General features: G+C 31.7%; 2 protein-coding genes across 6 annotated transcripts; one reads left to right on the forward strand and one right to left on the reverse strand.

Moving 5' to 3' along the window:
* Positions 1 to 1,959: 1,959 nt before the first annotated feature.
* Positions 1,960 to 7,757, reverse strand: LOC126703058 (uncharacterized). Of its 5 annotated transcripts, XM_050401966.1 has the most exons (3): positions 7,355 to 7,757; positions 6,258 to 6,406; positions 1,960 to 5,408 (listed from the first exon to the last, which is right to left on the reverse strand). In XM_050401966.1, the coding sequence occupies exon 3, from the start codon at positions 2,819 to 2,821 to the stop codon at positions 1,985 to 1,987; it is 837 nt and encodes a 278-aa protein (XP_050257923.1). In that variant the 5' UTR covers positions 2,822 to 5,408; positions 6,258 to 6,406; positions 7,355 to 7,757; the 3' UTR covers positions 1,960 to 1,984. The 5 variants fall into 5 exon arrangements, with proteins under 5 accessions (XP_050257923.1, XP_050257920.1, XP_050257919.1 ...); XM_050401963.1 differs by lacking the exon at positions 6,258 to 6,406; XM_050401962.1 differs by having other exon boundaries at positions 1,960 to 6,406.
* Positions 7,758 to 11,762: 4,005 nt separating this feature from the next.
* LOC126702637 (leucoanthocyanidin reductase-like) lies at positions 11,763 to 19,120 on the forward strand. Its single transcript, XM_050401401.1, has 5 exons — positions 11,763 to 12,056; positions 12,372 to 12,512; positions 13,448 to 13,685; positions 17,574 to 17,777; positions 18,520 to 19,120. Exons 1-5 carry the CDS (start codon positions 11,856 to 11,858, stop codon positions 18,786 to 18,788), a joined length of 1,053 nt encoding a protein of 350 aa, XP_050257358.1. The 5' UTR covers positions 11,763 to 11,855; the 3' UTR covers positions 18,789 to 19,120.
* The last annotated feature ends 276 nt before the right edge of the window (positions 19,121 to 19,396 follow it).

The raw sequence follows: 19,396 nt of genomic DNA on the forward strand, positions 1-19,396 counted from the left end.
AAGTTTGGAGGGCTTAGGTGCATTGGGTAAATTTAGTTTGGAGGGTCTATTACTATTCATGTATCCCAACTAATTTTCTAGCGAATCATTTTTACCGCTTGGAGGGCAACAGAGAGGTTTTTCGTCGAGTTCTTCGATTTCCTCTTCGATAACACATGCCAGTGTTATCTTTGTGTTTACTTCTCTCTTACCTACTTTATTCCTTTTAATTGCTGCTGTGTTTGTGATTAATTATAATTTAGAGTGTTTTGTCAATTTGGGTATTGCTTTTATTTATCATTCCACACATCAATTGTTTGAATATAAGCTTGCTTTGGTAATTTTGTTATTGGGCGCTAAACGTTCACACGTGTTTTACACACTAAGTGAGCTTTCATATTATTTATGAACTGTGAATCTATATTTTTTTCATTAAGAATTCTAAATATGATTATTTATTGTATATGAACCTTTATTGTAACTTGGCAACGCGACTTAGTTTTTTAGTTAATAAAGTATTAGACATTAAGGGAAAATTACACAGGCCACCCCTATGTTATACCCTTAAAACACGGAACTATTATTATTATGTATTTTATTTCTTGACACTTACTTTTCCTATGGCTTGATTTATGAAATATTTACTTCTCGTGTGGTTTTCTTTATAAGACATTTTCACTAATTTTAACAAAATTTGATAATGTGACAAGCACTAGCAACACCCAATGGAAAAACAACATCCACGGGAAAAAATTAAAGAAAAAAGATTATTCTGCCTTAATACCTATGCATTATATATATACATAAACACAAATGACAATTGAATAAGTACGTTAAAGAGAGAACCATAAATGTGAGGGTATAACAATTTTTTTTTCTTCAATTCCTTCTATGTATGTGATGTTGGTACTTGTCATATTAATAAATTCCATTAAAGTTAGTAAAAATGGCTCATTACTAAATTTCAAGCATAATTTTAAAAATTGAAATTGTCAAAAAATTGAAAAAGTGTCCTATTCTTTGTTGAACCAACGGTTTTTATTGGATCAATTGAGGGTTCAGTTGAAATAGTTCAACTAGCTGGTCCGATCCAATCTTTAAAACCATGATTTCAAGAGAGATAAATGATTTATAATATAGACCACAAGGGTGGTAAGTGTCACAAAATAACCACATGGTATTTTCAAATAGTGTCTAGTGCAACTTTAAGCAATATTACACCACCTAATAAATTTTTATTGAATTAATATTTTAAAAACACCATTATTGGATTACATGTTCTCAATTTTCTTAACACGCATGCTAGATTATATATCAATAAGATATTATTTAATATTCGATCAATACACTTACTAATGAACCATGAAATTCTCATCATCCAAAGAAGACGACCTGTGAGCCATAAAAGTGCATTAAATGGACGGACACCTAAACCTAACCGTTGGACGGATAATTAAAGGATCTCATTAAACCACCAAGGGCGTTACAAAAGCCATTAAGGCCTCCATTAAAGACCTCAAACGGCTAGAAAAGCAAAGAAACTATATAAACTACATCGGACCTCAAGCGAAAGTACAAATACACACATCACAACACTCTTAGCCTTTATTATTTTTCTATCTCAACGCTTGACTTAATCATCGAAGGTTCATTGGCTGGCACTACGCCGGTGACCTTTTTGGAGAGAAACGCCATTGTTGATCTTGTGCAAGAATCAAGATCATTACGATCCTACTCCATTTGGACGAACCCATCAACTAAGGAATTTAGCTTTATCATTTACCTTTTATACATAATTTTAAAATATAAAAACTTGAAATTTATAAACATTTTATAGATAAGATAGTTAATGATCTATGATTATTTTGAAAATTTGTTAGAATGGAGGGTAGAAAAATAAATTTTAATCCAACAATGAATTTTTTCAAAATTTGTTTCTAATAAAATAATATTGAGTGATGTAACTGTAGAAGGTTTTTTTTTTTTTTGAAAACAGAATAAACTTTCATTTATTTAATTGCGAAAAATCATAATACAGGGCTTCTAACACAAGAGGAGGATTGTCCTCTATCCAATACATGTCTTCGTGTACATATTTTGCATATCTCACTAACCCATGCACCACAGAATTAGCTGCTCTCCTCACATAGTTGAACGACACCTTTCGAAGACCTCGTGTGAGCCATTTGACATCTTGGATGATATGACCCAGCCATGAATGGTCCGTCTCAAAAGCAGCGAGCGATTTCATCACACTGAGATTATCTCCCTCCACTACCAAGTCTGTGAATCCTGCCTCGCACGCGAACTCCAATGCCCTTCTACATGCTATTACTTCGGCCACTGCACTATCAACAACATGTGGACCTCTTGTTGACATTGCTGCCATGACCTCGCCCTTCTCATTCCGAATCATCGCCCCAACACCTGAGCAACTCAAATCGAAGAAGACCACAGCATCATAGTTCAGCTTGAAAGCAGAATCTGGAGGTGGATGCCAAACAGAGTCACCTGGGCAACTTATTGGAATCCATTGCTGACCTTGTGCGTGATGGAAATTGTCCAATAATTCTCTTTCCCGTTTGTTTAGCCACTTCGGGTCCTTAAGCTTACCTCCAAAAACCACTGTGTTCCTTTGGTTCCAAATAATCCAAGTTTGAACTACAAATAATTCGAACTCAGCTATGGAGAGTTTACCCAACAACTTTTGAAATAAATGGAGAACATCCTGCTGCCCTTGACATTTTTGTATTCTGATCATACTAACCGACCATACATCTTTTGCTACTGCACATTCCCACAAGGCATGGACCCCTGTTTCAACCTCCCTTGAACAGAGCATACAAACTTCCTCCTCAACAATTTTCCTCCGATACAGATTATCACATGTGGGCAATATATTGTGGCAAGCTCTCCACGCAAATACTTTTATTTTGTTTGGCACATGAAGCTTCCATAGTTTAGGCCATACCTAACAACCGATTGGCCCAGAGGAACTTTCCACCCAATCCTCTGTTTTGAAAACCTGTCTCGCCACATGATAGCTAGATTTTATAGAGTATACTCCCTTTTTATTGTGGAACCAAACTATGGCATTTGGGACATGTCTGTGACTCAATGGTAATCGCAATATAGCATCTGCATCATCCTTGTGAAAGTGTGCCATGATAAAATCTCTTCTCCACCATTTCAGGTCTGGGTTAATGAGTTTAGAAACATACCAGTCTCTTCCTATCTTATCAGGAGGGTGAACCACTCCATTTGTTGGATGGTTAGGGATCCACTTGTTAGATGAAACCTTGATTTCAGCTCCATCACCAACCCTCCAACAGCACCATTTGTTTAAGATCAGCTGTGCTACCATGATACTCTTCCACACATAGGAGCTGTTAGGTGAGTCCGAGGCTTCCAAAAACTGACTTCATGGGAAATATCTGGCCTTAAAGCACTAGTACATCGTGAGTAATGTTCTTGTATAAATTTCCACCCTTGCTTTCCCAACACGGCTAAATTGAAGGATCAAAGGTCTCGAAAACCCATTCCCCCCATTTTCTTAGATTCAGTGAGTTTGCTCCAACTCCTCCAATGAATTCTTTTGGGAGTAACAATGCCTTTTTGGTCATTCTACTTTGTTCATGCTTTCAATGTGTTTTTTTTTTTTTTAATCTATTACATATAAAAAGGACGAGGGAGAGAGAGAGAGAGAACAGCAAAAGAGTATTCTCATTAGGTAATGTAAAGGCCATCAAAATGTAAAATACATGATGTTATTCACAAAAGATACACAAAAATACCTCACATCTAATGAGACATTTTGCATATATATATTTTTACAACTTGCTACAATGGTTATGTAAATATAAATAATCATTATAGTATTGTGTCAAAGGTTTTAATTTTATTCTTTTTTTTATTCTCTCTCCTCGCTTGTCTCACTTTTTGTCTTCTCTCTTTCACTGTAACTTTGAAATAAGATTATTTTAATGTAATATATTGTAAAATAAAAAATAAAATGTAGAGTGTGTTGTAAAAATGGTAATATAAAATAGATAAATTGACTTTTTGATAAGATAAAATGCATTTATTTTTGCATGAGTGGATGAGAATGCTTAAGTTCTACAGGAATATTTATAATTGCAATACCCATACCTATAACTATTCCTATCTTAAAGGAGTCTAAGTCAAGACCTATGTTAAACCACTTCAAAATTAATCTAATTTTATTTTTGGTTCCGCTTGTACGAAAACTAATTAAGTATTGAGAATTTGTTATAATAAATACAAATATGAAATCATCATCACCAATTGTCTGTTCTTGGTTAACTGATTAAGTAGCATTTATAAATTATTCAAAGATAAAATTAATAATTATAGCTTGACTAGAGATTCCATTGGAGAATGGAAGTTCACATTGTGTTTGATGAGGGATGCATGGGTTGGTAGATCATAGATAAAATTAAGTAGCATTTATAAATTATTCAATGATAAAATTAATAATTCTAGCTTGACTAGAGATTCCATTGGAGAATGGAAGTTCATATTGTGTTTGATGGGGATGGTTTGGTAGATCATGGATGTTTGTCTACTTTTGCTCACCTCACAAGGTTGGTTCATGATAACCACATACTCATATGATAAATATATCTCTCACTGATTATTTGTTCAAGAAGATATATAATTTGTTCTACCTTTGAGATGACGTGTGTTATTATTGCTAAGGAAAGTGATGACTATTTAAAAGAAAAAAATTGTGCCCTGTATTACTTGTGTAAGATGTGGCCAGAAAACACAATAACGTAGAAGAAAGAGAAAGACAAAATAATAATAATAATAGAAAGGAAAGAAAGAAAGAAAATTTGTGATCCTCTTACTCTATGACTTGACCTTAAACTATATGGTATACTGAAGTGGACATATCAAATTCTTCATTTTGAAAAGGTAGAAAATCAGAAAGTTAATATATATATATATATATATATATATAAACTGAGATTAAAAGTTAATTTTTTAACTCTTAGTATCAATGTGAGAGCTCTCGCATCTCATGAGATCTCAATTCTATCTACACTGTAGGTTCTAGTTAGCTCAATTGGTATAGTCTTTGATGGTTGAATAAGAGATTTAGGGTTCAATCTCTGCTTACACAAAAAACTGATTGGTGTCTTGGTCTGATGATAAAGAATTATCATCAAAATTGAACGCCATAAGTTGAAACTCTCTAAAAAAATATAAAAAAATAAAAAAAATCCTACCTACACTAGGCGAGCTGAACCAACAAAGAGCAAAGATGACTGCTATCTTGCATCCTCTGGCATAAGAAATAGGATTTGACTTCTCTCTTGTACATAGTATAAAGCCTTGCCCTAATTAATAATCCGCTTTTGTTAATGGGTGCTTTAGGCACACCTTAAGATTTGAAGAAGTTCTACCTACATTGAAAAATAGCAAAAATTGATATAAATATGAAGTTAATATATAAAAGGTTAAAAGTGGCTTGAAATCCTATAAAAAGTGGTCCGATTGTGTTATAAAACTCTTCCTAAAAGGGTGCTAAGGACACTTAATAAATAAATATAGGTTGGAAATTATGAGACTGTTTGGTATGGCATTTTAAGCAACAGTTTTCAGTTTTTAAACAATATTATACGTATTTTCACACATTTTTTCACTCATAAGTATTTTTAAAAAATACAAACAACGTTATTAGAACAACGTTAGATTTTAAAGTTTTAATGTTATCAATTAAAATTTAGAACCTTCTCCAAAAAAAAATTAAAATTTAGAACTTATGAAATTGTTTTAATTTAAAGCTTTTGTTGATTTTACAAGTGATGAAACTCTATATTTTACTTAGGCTTGTTCATAAATCAATTTCATAATTATTGAACATAGAATTTATTTTTTATGTGGCGAATCTCAATCTTCCTGAGCACATCATTCACCATATTAATTAAGCACAGACTATCACTCATCGACCCATTAGTAAAAAAGGGTTTCATTTTCTTTAGATCCATCAACATTGTCCTTAGGGAAAGAAGTCATTTATAATCATGATTGGAACTCAAATTGGTGTAACCGTGTAGGCTTTACTAACCAGTGTTCTAGAAGCCAATCTCATAGAATAATTATTATTGTTATTTTTTGTGTCATGTGGTATCACCTCCATTATCTTTGAAATTTCAGTTTTATATATATATATATATATATATATAAGAGATAAGTGCTTTTGACGGCAGTAAGTAGGTCATCCTCTGAAACGGTGACCCTAGGGAGCTTACCCCAATCTTCTCCTCCCTCAAAGATGCAAGCTCGTTAATGTTTAGCAAATTGCAGGATGACAGAAAATGAAGAGTTTTGTTGAACATTCAGACATCATCAACAAATTTTATTGTGAATTTCCCAATGTCATCATCCGCCACAAAATAAGCTGTCAAGATTCGAAAGCTACATCTCAATTGAATACTACTACTGAATCCTTATTACCAATGGAAGCTTGACAACTACATGCAAATAATTATGAAAATTTGATGTTGATGATGATGAAGTGGCGAATATAAATTAATATGCATGATGATATCACTGGCTTGTTCCGTGATTAATACATACTAATATGATAAATATATCTCTCACTAATTATTTGTTCTAGAAGATATAGCATTTGTTCTACCATTGAGATGTCGTGTGTTATTATTACTTGTGTAAGATGTGGCCAGAAAACACAATAACGTAGAAGAAAGAGAAAGACAAAATAATACAGTAATAATAATAATAGAAAGGAAAGAAGGAAAGAAAATTTGTGATCTCCTTACTCCATGATTTGACCTTATACTATGTGAGCGTTTGGTTTCAGCTGAAACCAACATTCACGATTTCATTTCACGTTTCCGTCCTTTTTTTCTTTTTTTTTTTTTTCAGCACATGAACAGTAAATTTACTGCACAGAGACAAAAATTACTGTTCATGCACATGGGAACAGTGCCCCCCTCTCTTTTTTTTTTTTTTTTTTTTTTTTTTTTTTTTTTTTTTTAAATTTAGTATATATATAAAATATTACTTTTAGCAATTTATTTTGATAAAATTGCACTTTGCCCCCTCAACAGTATTATTGATATTTTTAAAAATTAAAAAAAAAAAAAAATATATATATATATATATATATAGCCCAATAATAAAAATTAAGCTCAAACGACACCCACAAAACAAACACACACAAAAATAAAATAAAATCAAAGCCGATTCTAACTAGAGATCTAACTAACCTAGGAGTAAGAGAACACCCAACCTACGGCAGGACACATATAATAAAGGAAAAAAGAAGGGGATTTCTAAGCCACTCAAAAAAAAAAAAAAAAAAAAAAAAAAAAAACTAACTTACGGTAGAACTCAGGAGACCTTAGACCTGAGGGGTTGGGCAGCGGCACTCAGCAGAATAGCAGTGTAGCAGAAGTAGAAGCTGACTAGCACTAGTGCACCACGCTTGAAGCCACCACCAATCAACCACAGCACCGTCCAAACTTGGTAATTATATCTAATCTCTTTTTTCTTTTTTTTGGATGAGAATATTTTATTCCTCTCATATCTAAAACTCTATTGCTTGGTTGATTAACTTAGATTTGATCATATGTGTTATGAAGAAAATTGAAAGAGAGGTAGAGATGGGAGACTCCACATCCAAAAATAGATGAGAGATAGACTCCTGACTCCATCTTTCTCTTTCTCTCTAAATAAAGTTAAAAGTTATAAATAATACTACAATAGTGGTGAGTCTTGTGAGTCTGTGACTAAGTGTATAGTTTTGTGTATTTGATTATAGCACAACATGGCAATGTAATGTTCTGTGCAAATGATTATAGTTTTGTCTGTTAGTGTTTTTGTCTATTAATGTCTTTTAAAAAATATTAAAGAGATTTTTTTTTTGGGGTAAATAATTAAAGAGATTTGTATGGCAGGTCTGGTGTAGGGTAGGACGTGAACTTGGTGAAGGTGTGGGAATTGGATTTGGTCCTATTTCGAATTGGAGAGAGGAACTCTTTCTTTTTCTTACATAAATTTATAATTCAGTGATTTCCTCTTTCTAATATTTTTTTCTCTTTTTTATAACGTGTGAGGGTTGATTAATTAGGAATTTTTACCAATTAAAAAATGTTGGCGACCTAAAAATAACAAGTAAACCACGGTAGCTTTCAAAAATGGAAGATCTTAATCCAAACAAGTTGGAGGAATTGATGCCGTGCCTGTGCCTATCACCGTATTTGAAAAAAAAAAAAAAAAAAAATCAATCTTTAAACTTGTAGTAAGGAGTGAATGACAGTAGAAAGGTAGTTGAGATATATTACGACTTGTTGTATATGAAAGTTTGTTGGTGATTGTGATGACCACCCAACTAAATTAAAAGTTTGGCCGCCAATGATTAAATTATGGTCTGGGATCGGCTTATTTTACTAAAATTGAAAATTTTTTGCTAAAAGTATTGTAGATAAAGGTAAAAATTAGCTGAAATAGTATAGTGAGACTCGTGAATAATACCAAAAAGTGTAGTGGGACTCATGAATAGTAGCAAAAATAAGCTAGCTTTTTAATTTGAAGCCAAACACATACTAAAACTAATCAAAATTAATGTAAATATTATATATATATATATATTAATAGGTAAAGTTTAGAGAAATTTTTTTTTTTTAAATACTAATTATTTAACACACACATGGGGAGAGGAGAGAATGTCTTAAAAAAACTGACAGTAGTGTATATCCAAATTAGAATTTTAAATCAGAATCTAATTTTGTGTTATATGTCCAATTTAACTTTCTTAATTTTGGTGTACTAAGCTTCAACCCATTTTTCTCTCCTTTGTGTGTGTTGGTTTCTCAAAAAAAAAAAAAAAAAGCTTCAATCTCAGCACAACACTTATTACTCAACTATTCTTGAGATGAGAACCCTAAAAAAATGTGTCCCATTAAACCAACATTTTGAAACCACAAATACTTATCCCTTCCCATTTCCATTTACTCACGCTGTTTGGTTTTGTCCCTTATTTAATGTAGTAATGTACACAGCTACGTTTTCCTAATATCTTGGGTAGTTTTTAAGATATCTCCTCCAACATTCTGAACTTCATTCTCTTTTTCCTTGCCTATTGTACAAGCGATCGCGGAACATGGTGAAGACTTACAGGAATCTCTACCCAAAGTTTCATTGTTGGGTTTACTTGGAGAAGCATTACTAAATCATATTAAAAGGTTAAAATAGCATTTTTTTTTTTCTGTCTATCTAATTTTTAAATCAAATATCTTTTTCATTTTGAAATTAAACCACATTTTTTTTCTTCTAATTTTTAAATTAAGATTTTTAAGTGTTGTATGCATAGCATTAATCTATTAAAATAAAGAAAAAAAAAATACAATCCATAGTTTTGTAAAAATCAATTAAGACATTAATCTAAACATAAAATTTAAACATGTAATTTGATTCCTTAAAATAAATTATCATAAAAGTGTTAAAAATATAGTAGTACACTTGCAAAGTTGTATTCTCATGGTCTCGAAAGCTCTTAAAAAATATGCATAATTCAACTTTTCTTTGTCTATTCTTTTAAGTGGTTAAAATTTTGGGTTTGTTAGGTTCTAAGACTTTAGGAACTAAATGTATTAAAACTTCATTTTGTATATGTTGGCAAACCATGATCAAAACAATGAGTCTAGGTTTAGACTTGCTCAAAGTTTGTTTAAGTATAAGTTTGAATCGAGTGTTTTGCAGGAATTTATTGTGTAAAACTGCAAGGTTCGATTGATCGAAAATAAGACTCGATCGATCGAAAATCGCAGCTCAGAAAATTTTGCAAAAGTTTCAAACACAACTCAAGCCCATATGACGTGTAAGGTTAAGTGTTTCACTCCAAGTATAAAAGGAAAAACCCTAACTACATTTTAGTGGTCTTTGTTGAGTTGTGTGTTGAGTCTTTTGTGAGATCTGAGAGGTTTGTATCTTCAAACACACGCATAGAGCTATCAAGATCAAGATTCACATCAAGAACTTGATGGTTGGTTTAGTTGCTGCATAAAGAACATTCAAGGAACAACAAAACCTTTGAGTGGAGTCTCAAAGTCACAAGAAGGAGAACTTGTGGTTGCTGCAGATTCAAGAAAGAAATAGTCCATGGATTTGGAGCTTGCACGTGGTCGTGCCAGTAAGTCCTATGTGTAGTAGCATTAGGATGTTAGTGGTCTAAGTCCTTTTGTAAACTTCAATTATTTCTATAGTGGATTTTTTTTTACCTTGAGAATAGCTATATTAAATCCTCCCTAGGTTTTTTACCAGTTTAATTTTCCTGGGTCATCAAATCTTTGTGTTCTTTACTTTCCGCATTATTTCTGTTTTGCTCATAATTGTTTAACCTAGACTTGAATAACAAACTTGTTAATCAACTTGGCTTAATATTAGGTTAAACATATTGTGTTAAGTGGTCTAAAAACCTAACAAATGGTATCAGAGCAAGTTAAATCTTGTGTTAGATCTCTTGATCTAAGAGTTGATTCTTGACCCCTGTTGTCATGGAACACAGTCACTCTCTTGTGATCCCTCCACATTTTGATGGGAATAAATATGCCTATTGGAAGGTTAAGATGAAAGCCTTCTTGAAATCTATAGATGAGAGAGTGTGGAACTCCGTTGAATACGGATAGGAGAAACCGGCTACTCCTATTAGTGAGTAGTCAACGTCCCAAAAAGAAGCAACCGCTTTTAATAGCAAAGTTATGAATGCTATTTTTAATGTTGTTTCTATGGAAGAGTTTAAGAGAATCTCAAATGTTGAAGTTGCTCATACTACTTGAAAATTCTCCAAATTGTGTATAAAGGCACAAAGGCAGTTACCTAATTTTTTATAATAGTCCCACCTCCACCTACTTAAATTGGATTAACTAGTATGCAAGTATCCACCCGTACTTAAATTGACTCATCCTTAACTAAGAACTTGCCCCTCGATCGATTAAAAACCAATTAAATACTGCAGTTTATGGTAAATAAGTATTGATCTAAAATTTGTTGGCTATTTAAGAAAGACAGTGTTTGTCAAACGCGATTCAATTTTAAAATTATATTTTCAACTCACTATTTCCGTTCAAAAAATTATGTATGTAATAGTGCGCTTGTGTAACAAGCAAAATGAGACGCCTACATATATGTGTTGCACTCATATAATGGGTGTATAATCAAAAAAGATGTAAAATTTACATTTTTTTTTTAAACCTAAAAATGATCCAATTCAATGAGTGTATAATTGTGTAAAATTAATTTCATAAATGATTTGATGTGGGGTGTTTTGAAAAAAAAAAGTAAAGAAAAAAAATATTATGCTAATTAAAATAAACGCACACAAAAATTACTATCTAACAGGTTTTATCCATTTTAGAGAATAATAAAATTAAATTTAGACAATTAAAAGTGAGCAAGTACATGAATCATATTAATATTATAAGACAAAAATCCTTTGGATCAATAGAGTACTTCTCTTATACTCAACTACCAGTCGAAGATGTGATATATCAATTATCAAACCACTTCCATTTTCTTTTTTTAAAGTACATTTTTTTGGGTAAGTAATCACACCTCCATCAAACATTCCACTCGAAAAAAAGACAAAATATGGATGAAACACTGAACAAAGTTAGCCAAACCAAAGCCCACCAACCAAACCCCACTCGCTATGCGCGTGAACGTTACCAAACATGCATGAGGTCCACTCTTAGTCTTATACCCACTTTTATATAACCCCTCATGGCCCCTTCCCTCCTATCATAACTATTGTGTGCCTTTTCTTCTTCTTCTCTACAGTTTTTTGCTTTTTTATCATTTGATCAAAGAAACTGAAGAAAAAAAAAATGTGTGGTTCAAATCCTAATGTCTCGGAGGCTGGTCGGACCATGATCATAGGCTCAACCGGGTTTATAGGCCGCTTTGTGGCAGACGCTAGCCTCGACTCTGGTCGGCCGACGTACCTTCTTGTTCAGCCTAGACCAACCTCCCCTTCCAAGGCGTCCATCATCAAATCCCTCCAAGAAAAAGGAGCCATTATCATACATGTAATTCTACTCTCTATCCATTTTTTGAGAGTGAAACGATCGCAATTTTTTCTTTCTTTTCGAGTTGTCTTCGGTTTTGCCATAACTCACCGTGTGATAAGTTTGTAGCGGTGGAGGTAAAACAGTTGGTCTACACTCCCACTACAGCTTACTACGTGACGAATTGTGACAAAAGTTGTAGAATTTTTGATTTTTCTTAACACAAAACTAAATAATTGTAGGCAAGTTTTGTCCAGTGATAGAATTTTGTTTATACATGTATATGTGTGGTGTGAACGGAGATCTTATATATGTGATTGATTGACTTGATATTAGGGCTCAATTGAGGATCGGGATTTAATGGAGAAGGTTCTGAAAGAGCACAAGATTGAGGTTGTAATATCAGCTGTTGGTGGTGCACACATCTCAACCCAGCTCAGTTTAGTTGATGCCATTAAAGCTGTAGGCACTGTCAAGGTAATGGCCCATTTTTATTTGTTTGAAAAAGAAAGGCAGTGGTGATGCGCCGTTGATGGTATAAAAACTGTTCTTGCATTCAAAGTCATGCACTCATGCCAATATAAATTGGAAACGACATTTTTCCACCTAAAATGATCTCATTTTGATTTGGACTTAGCTTTTGTCCTGTGGCCAGAGGCCACTGGACCCGTTGAATATGCGACATGTGTCCAAGTGAACACGCGTCCAGTGGCCACTTACCACCGGACAAAAACCAGACCCTTTTGATTTTATATGTATAGATAAATAATAGTTTGCATTTGGGAGTACACTTACATTGCGGGTCCCGTATAATAAGACCGACAAGTCCTTTATTTTGGAAGAAACATGTCAATGTATTTGACACGCAATACGATGGAAATTAAAAAAAAAAAAAAAAAAAAACAACTTCGATACAGTAATATATAGAGTATTATTGTTAATAAATTTTACAAATTACAGATGTATAGTTTGCATTTGTGTACACTTATAAGTTATAACATGCGGGTTTCATATAATAAGACCGATATGTCGTGCTTTTTTTTTTTAAGAAAAAATATGTTGATAGTGATGTTTGGTTGGAAGATCTACCACCTAAATTGGATAATGTTTTACAGCTTAATTTACTTTAATAAACTTTTCTTACCAGTTTCTCAAAAAAAATTATATCTATGTTGATGTATTAGACACGCAAAATGATGGAAATAAAAAAAATAAAAGAACAGCTTCGATACAATAATTGTTTGATACTAGTATTTAAGTAACAATTTACTAAATTTAAATAACAATAACACTTTAAACACGTAAATTTAATAACACTTAAACACATATTTTCACAACACTACAAATTTAACACTATTATTAAAAATCTCTAACCAAACCGCGATTCTAAAGTATTGTTAATAAACTTGCAGAGGTTTTTACCATCGGAGTTTGGGCACGATATGGACAGAGCGGACCCAGTGGAGCCAGCCCTGACGATGTACGAGGAAAAGAGAAGAGTGAGACGGTATATTGAGGCGGCTGGGGTCCCTTATACATACATTTGCTGCAACTCTATTGCTGCTTGGCCCTACCATGATAACCATCATCCGGCTGATGTTCTTCCTCCTTTGGATACCTTTCACGTTTATGGTGATGGCACTGTCAAAGGTGATACTTCTTTTGCTTTTGCTTTTTTCTTTTTTGTTTTTAGTAGTGATTTTTTGCTTCATAATGAACAACTGGGTGTTCTTTATTTTTAAGGGAAAATATCCTCATTGTTTAGGAATATTATTTTAGTTGATGTTGACAAACACAACGGAACTGTCCCTTTCAAAATACCATACATTTCTATCTTCCTGTCAAAACAAAAAAATGTTAGCAGCACCGTATAAAAAAATTAAATAAATAAAAGAAAATATATATAAAATTAGCTCGACAGATTTTTTTTTTTTTTATTAAAAAAAAAAAAGTTGTTCTTAACGGGCAACCTACGGTGCCCGTTAATATAATCCAATAAATAATGCATGGTCACAAGGGAACCACGCAAGGCCCACTTTGAAATATCAACCTTCTAGATTAGGAGCTCAAATGATTAGATTAGACATTTTTTTAAAAAATATTTACATTTGAGTCTTGCTATATATATATTACAAATTTTATTTCAAAAAAAATTAATAAGTTCTTGTGTTATTTATCATAAAAAATAATTCTAATATTTATTTATTATATTGTTGAGTAATACATTCATTGTTACATTAGTTTGTTGACTTTTTATAGGAAAATTTGTAATATTTTCTTTTATATATTATCTATTCTAAAGGAAAAATCATTCAATGATCTATGCCCTTAGAAGTAACACTCTAATTAACAAGACCCATTAATAAACTTCACCAGTTTTTTTTTTTTTTTCTTTTTTTCTTTTTTTAACTTTACACTGTCATAAAAAATAATAATGATAAATTAATAATGCAATGCTACCTAGCTAAGCTTACTTTGGTGGTGATATAGCTTGCATTCTTTTAGGATTTGGTTGCATGTATTTATGATAGTTCTGGCTCTTTTCAACTGATGCCTTCAGGCACACATTAAAAAGAAAAAAAAAATTATATAAATTAAAGTTTCAACTATCAATTGTAATGCATGTTTTTCAATGAAGAAAAAACACATCACTCAATGGTATATACTTGATTCTAAAAAAAAATGGTTTATAGTTAAAAGTGCGTGCACACATATTTAAGGTGGTTATTTGTATTTTACATTAATTTGTGAATAATATATATATATATATTTATATATATATATATATATATATATTATAAAGAAAAAAAATAGCGTTTTTAATTTGTGCTCTAACACCGTAATTTTTAACTTAAAAGATCAAAGACTAAAAGCTTTTGGATAAAAACAATTATATCAAAATTGAGTCCAATTAATATATGCTCTTAGGATATAATGAAGCAAGCAATTATATTAAAATGTGTCTTGCTTCAACTACGGAGATAATGATTCTTATGACCAAACAAGGATGGTCCTCTAGAATCTCAACAAACCTAAACCTCATAAAGAGGTTTGGATCAAGAAAGCCAATTTTGTACTAGAAGTCATTTCGATCTAGCCAAAAAAACGATATATTTCGGTACTAGTTAATACCGATATACCATTTCAGAGTTACCAATATATATATATATTCTTTTTTCCCATAGTATTTTAAATCCTATGTCTTTGAGTATATTAAACCCAATACATCATCAATTTTATCCTACTATAATAGCCCAGTCCATTACATATAAATCTAAATTGTCTAATCATATATTTAAAAATAATAATAATAATAAAACTTGGAACAGGCGTAAAAGGCATCAACTCCACCTAACCCACGTGAATTCTGAATTGAATTCCATGCCTAACATTAGCGCTTTTTTTTTTTTTTTTTTTTTTTTTTTTTTTTTTTTTTTTTTTTTTTTGTGGCTAAACAATGCCTAACATTAGTAAAGCATGTTTTTGTGGTTTGAGCTATAAAATAGCATTTTTTTTTCTTTGAGTTCCTATAAAATAGCATTTTAGCATTTTTCACATTTTCAATGTGAATGCTCTAACATACTTGTATATATATATATATATATATATATATTTTTTTTTTTTTTAAAACATGTATATATATTTTAAAACTTTCTGATTTTCTACCTTTCCAAAATGAAGAATAGTTTGATATGTCCACTTCAGTATACTATATAGTATAAGGTCAAGTCATAGAGTAAGAGGATCACAAGTTTTCTTTCTTTCTTTCCTTTCTATTATTATCATTATTTTTTATTATATAATATTCTGTTTTTCTCTTTCTTCTACGTTAATGTGTTTTCTGGCCACATCTTTCACAAGTAATACAGGACACATAATTTTTTTCTTTTAAATAGTCTACTATAGACATCACTTTCCCTTTAGCAATAATAACACACGTCATCTCAATGGTAGAATATATATATATATATATATATATATCTTCTTGAACAAATAATCAGTGAGAGATATATTTATCATATGAGCGTGTATTAATCATGGAACAACTTTATTAGGTGAGCAAGAATATATATACAGGTTTACCAACAAAAAAAAGAATAGACATACACATCTATGATCTACCAAACCCATCCCCATAAAACACAATGTGAACTTCCATTCTCCAATGGAATCTCTGGTCAAGCTATAATTATTAATTTTATCTTTGAATAATTTATAAATGCTACTTAATCAGTTAACCAAGAACAGAAAATTGGTGATGATGATTTCATATTTGTATTTATTATAACAAATTCTCAATGCTTAATTAGTTTTCATACAAGCGGAACCAAAAAATAAAATTAGATTAATTTTGAAGTGGTTTAACATAGGTCTTGACTTAGACTCCTTTAAGATAGGAATAGCTATAGGTATGGGTATTGCAATTTTAAATACTCTTGTGGAACTTAAGCATTCTCATCCACTCATGCAAAAATAAATGCATTTTATCTCATTAAAAAGTCAATTTATCTATTTTACATTTCCATTTTTACAACACACTATACATCTCATTTTTTATATTACAATACATTACATTAAAAATAATCTTATTTCAATGTTACAATGGAAGAGAGAAGACAAAAAGTGAGACAAGCAAGGAGAGAGAGAATAAAAGAATTAAAAAAACTTTGTCACAATGCTATAATGGTGATTTATATTTACATAACCATTGTAGCGAGTTGTAAAAATATGTGCAAAATATCTCATTAGATGTGAGGTATTTTTGTGTATTTTTTGTGAATAATATCATGTATTTTACATTACCGAATGACAATACTCGTCCTTTTGATATGTAATAGATTAAGTGAACGTTTGGATGCAGCTGAGCTGATTTTTCAGCTGTGTCCAACGTCTGTAAGTGGGTCCCGTGCACACAAACCTCTTTTTTCAGCAAAACTTTCATTAAAAATGGATCTCATGACACTATTCACACATTTAGAAATTATTTTGTTACAGTATTTTCAGTTTTCAGTAATAAGTAATATCCAAACAGACCATAAATAGTACCACATTAAAAGCATGAACAAAGTAGAATGACAAAAAAACATTGTTACTCCCAAAAGTTGGTTGATTAAAGTTGAGCATTGCTTTTAAAAGAAGCCTTAGTTGAAGCAATTTTGTTTAAAATAAGTATGTAGGAAAAATTAGACATACAAAATTTACCATTTTCTTTGGTTATTTTTTTCGTCTCATTTTCTATAAGGGAGTTTGTCTTGAAGTTGATAGATTCAAACAAGTAACCTCCACTCCACGAGGCATTATTTGTAAGTAATTATACCATCGTTTACAATGCTTAGGCCTATTGTTATCTTAAATTGATTAAAAAAATAAAAATAAAAAAAGCCAGCAATATCATCGTGCATATTAATTTATATTCTCCACTTCATCATCATCAACATCAAATTTTCATAATTATTTGCATGTAGTTGTTAAGCTTCCATTAGTAATAAGGTTTTAGTAGTAGTATTCAATTGAGATGTAGCTTTTGAATCTCGACAGCTTATTTTGTGGCGGGTGACGACATTGGGAAATTCACAATAAAATCCATTGATGATGTTCGAACACTCAACAAAACTCTTCATTTTCGGCCATCCGGAAATTTGCTAAACATAAATGAGCTTGCATCTTTGTGGGAGGAGAAGATTGGGCGTAAGCTCCCTAGGGTCACCGTTTCAGAGGATGACCTACTTACCGCCGCCAAAGGTACTTATCTCTTATATATATATATATATATATATATATATATATAACTAGAATTTCAAAGATAATGGAGATGATACCACATGACACAAAAAATTATTATTATTATTATCTAATCAATTCCATGGAACTTTGAAAATAGTATTATTCACAATTTCAATGGTTCCTTATACTAAGTGTCCGTTTGAGAAGAGTTTATTTATCTTTTTATCGAAATATTTTTTGCTAAAAGCGTTCTAAAATATATATGTTCTTTGAGAAAGTAAGAAAAAATAAGGTTTTAAAAAAATGTACATAAAAATTAAAAGCTAATAACTAAGCTTATAAGCTCTAACCAAACAGACACGAGTAACTTTCAAGGGTTGGGAGTCGAGACCCAACCCAAACTAAATTCTTTATGGAACAAAGTACAAACATTATAAACAAGTTGTGAAAATCCAAATTTACAAATCAGCTTTTAAGACAAAAATGACAATTCATCCAATCTTGTATTTTAGTAGTATGATTTTAAAGTTGAAGAAAAGAAGGTTTGAAAAACAAATAACATGGGACTTTGAAATTTTCTAATAAGAAAAAATTTGCTCAAAACAGCTTTCTCACTCAAGTGAGCTTATTAAAAAAGAAAAGAATTCCAATCTTTTGTACTTCTTCAAGGAAAAACGCCATGTATCCAAATTTATTGCCATATTACACATTGGCACACCATAAATGTAATGCCATATCTTTCTCTTGCTAATGCTACCAGAGATGCGCATCCCACAAAGCATTGTTGCAGCCCTTACTCATGATATTTTCATAATTGGTTGCCAAGTAAATTACTCCTTGGACAAGCCGACCGATGTTGAAGTCGTCTCTCTTTATCCGGACACACCTTTCCGAACCATTGACGAGTGCTTCAAGGACTTTGCCAGATTGATTGGTGACACTCCAAAAGTAGTCAACAAGCCCAAAAGCAACGATGCCATCATTGTGCCAAATTCTAAACCAGAAGCGTTGGCAATCACCGCAGCTTGAGCAAGACTCGTTTGTTACTACATTATCCTAAACGTATTTCAAGCTCTTCCAATGTTGCTGTGTGATTTGTTTGTTTTTTTTGTTGTTGTTATGGTTCACTATGTGTATGGTGGTTCATTAGTCGTACATTTATATTTAGTTATTGAAGTTTAGTCTTTAGGTCATTTGTGATCTTTGGAACAGTTCAAACTGTAGTTAATAAAGCACCCCCCAAGGTATACAAAATTGGGGTATGCGTACTTTCTCTCTTTAGCAAGTACTGCTTGCATGTAAGAGAATGCAGTATTCATTGTGATAATGTATCGAGTAGCACCAATATTTATTGCCAAAAATATCTATCTTCCTTTTTAAGTTCTAAACACATGGGCATGAGACATCCGGAAAAGACAATTAGGTGTTAAAGCTTGCTATGAAAAGAGAGCACAACTAAACTAAGCATACATAATTATTCTTGCAAATAGTAAACCCAGTGCTTCCTGCATAAGAGTTGCATCAGTCCCAACTTCATATCATGCAAAAAGTTAATAAACCTTTTATGAACCAAAAGAAAGAGATAATTTAAAATATATAATCAAGATGAACGTTAGTGAATACAAATGTTCTGTCCC

This window comes from Quercus robur, chromosome 10, assembly GCF_932294415.1.
Source record: "Quercus robur chromosome 10, dhQueRobu3.1, whole genome shotgun sequence".
Classification (NCBI taxonomy): domain Eukaryota; kingdom Viridiplantae; phylum Streptophyta; class Magnoliopsida; order Fagales; family Fagaceae; genus Quercus; species Quercus robur.

What these genes read in the sequence shown, in the direction of transcription:
- LOC126703058 (XM_050401963.1), bottom strand. Translation starts at nt 2,821, where the DNA reads ATGCTCTGTTCAAGGGAGGTTGAAACAGGGGTCCATGCCTTGTGGGAA.
- LOC126702637 (XM_050401401.1), top strand. Translation starts at nt 11,856, where the DNA reads ATGTGTGGTTCAAATCCTAATGTCTCGGAGGCTGGTCGGACCATGATC. An exon ending in AAGGAGCCATTATCATACAT is followed by an intron (nt 12,057 to 12,371) that starts GTAATTCTACTC and finishes ACTTGATATTAG; the next exon opens with GGCTCAATTGAGGATCGGGA. An exon ending in AAGCTGTAGGCACTGTCAAG is followed by an intron (nt 12,513 to 13,447) that starts GTAATGGCCCAT and finishes ATAAACTTGCAG; the next exon opens with AGGTTTTTACCATCGGAGTT.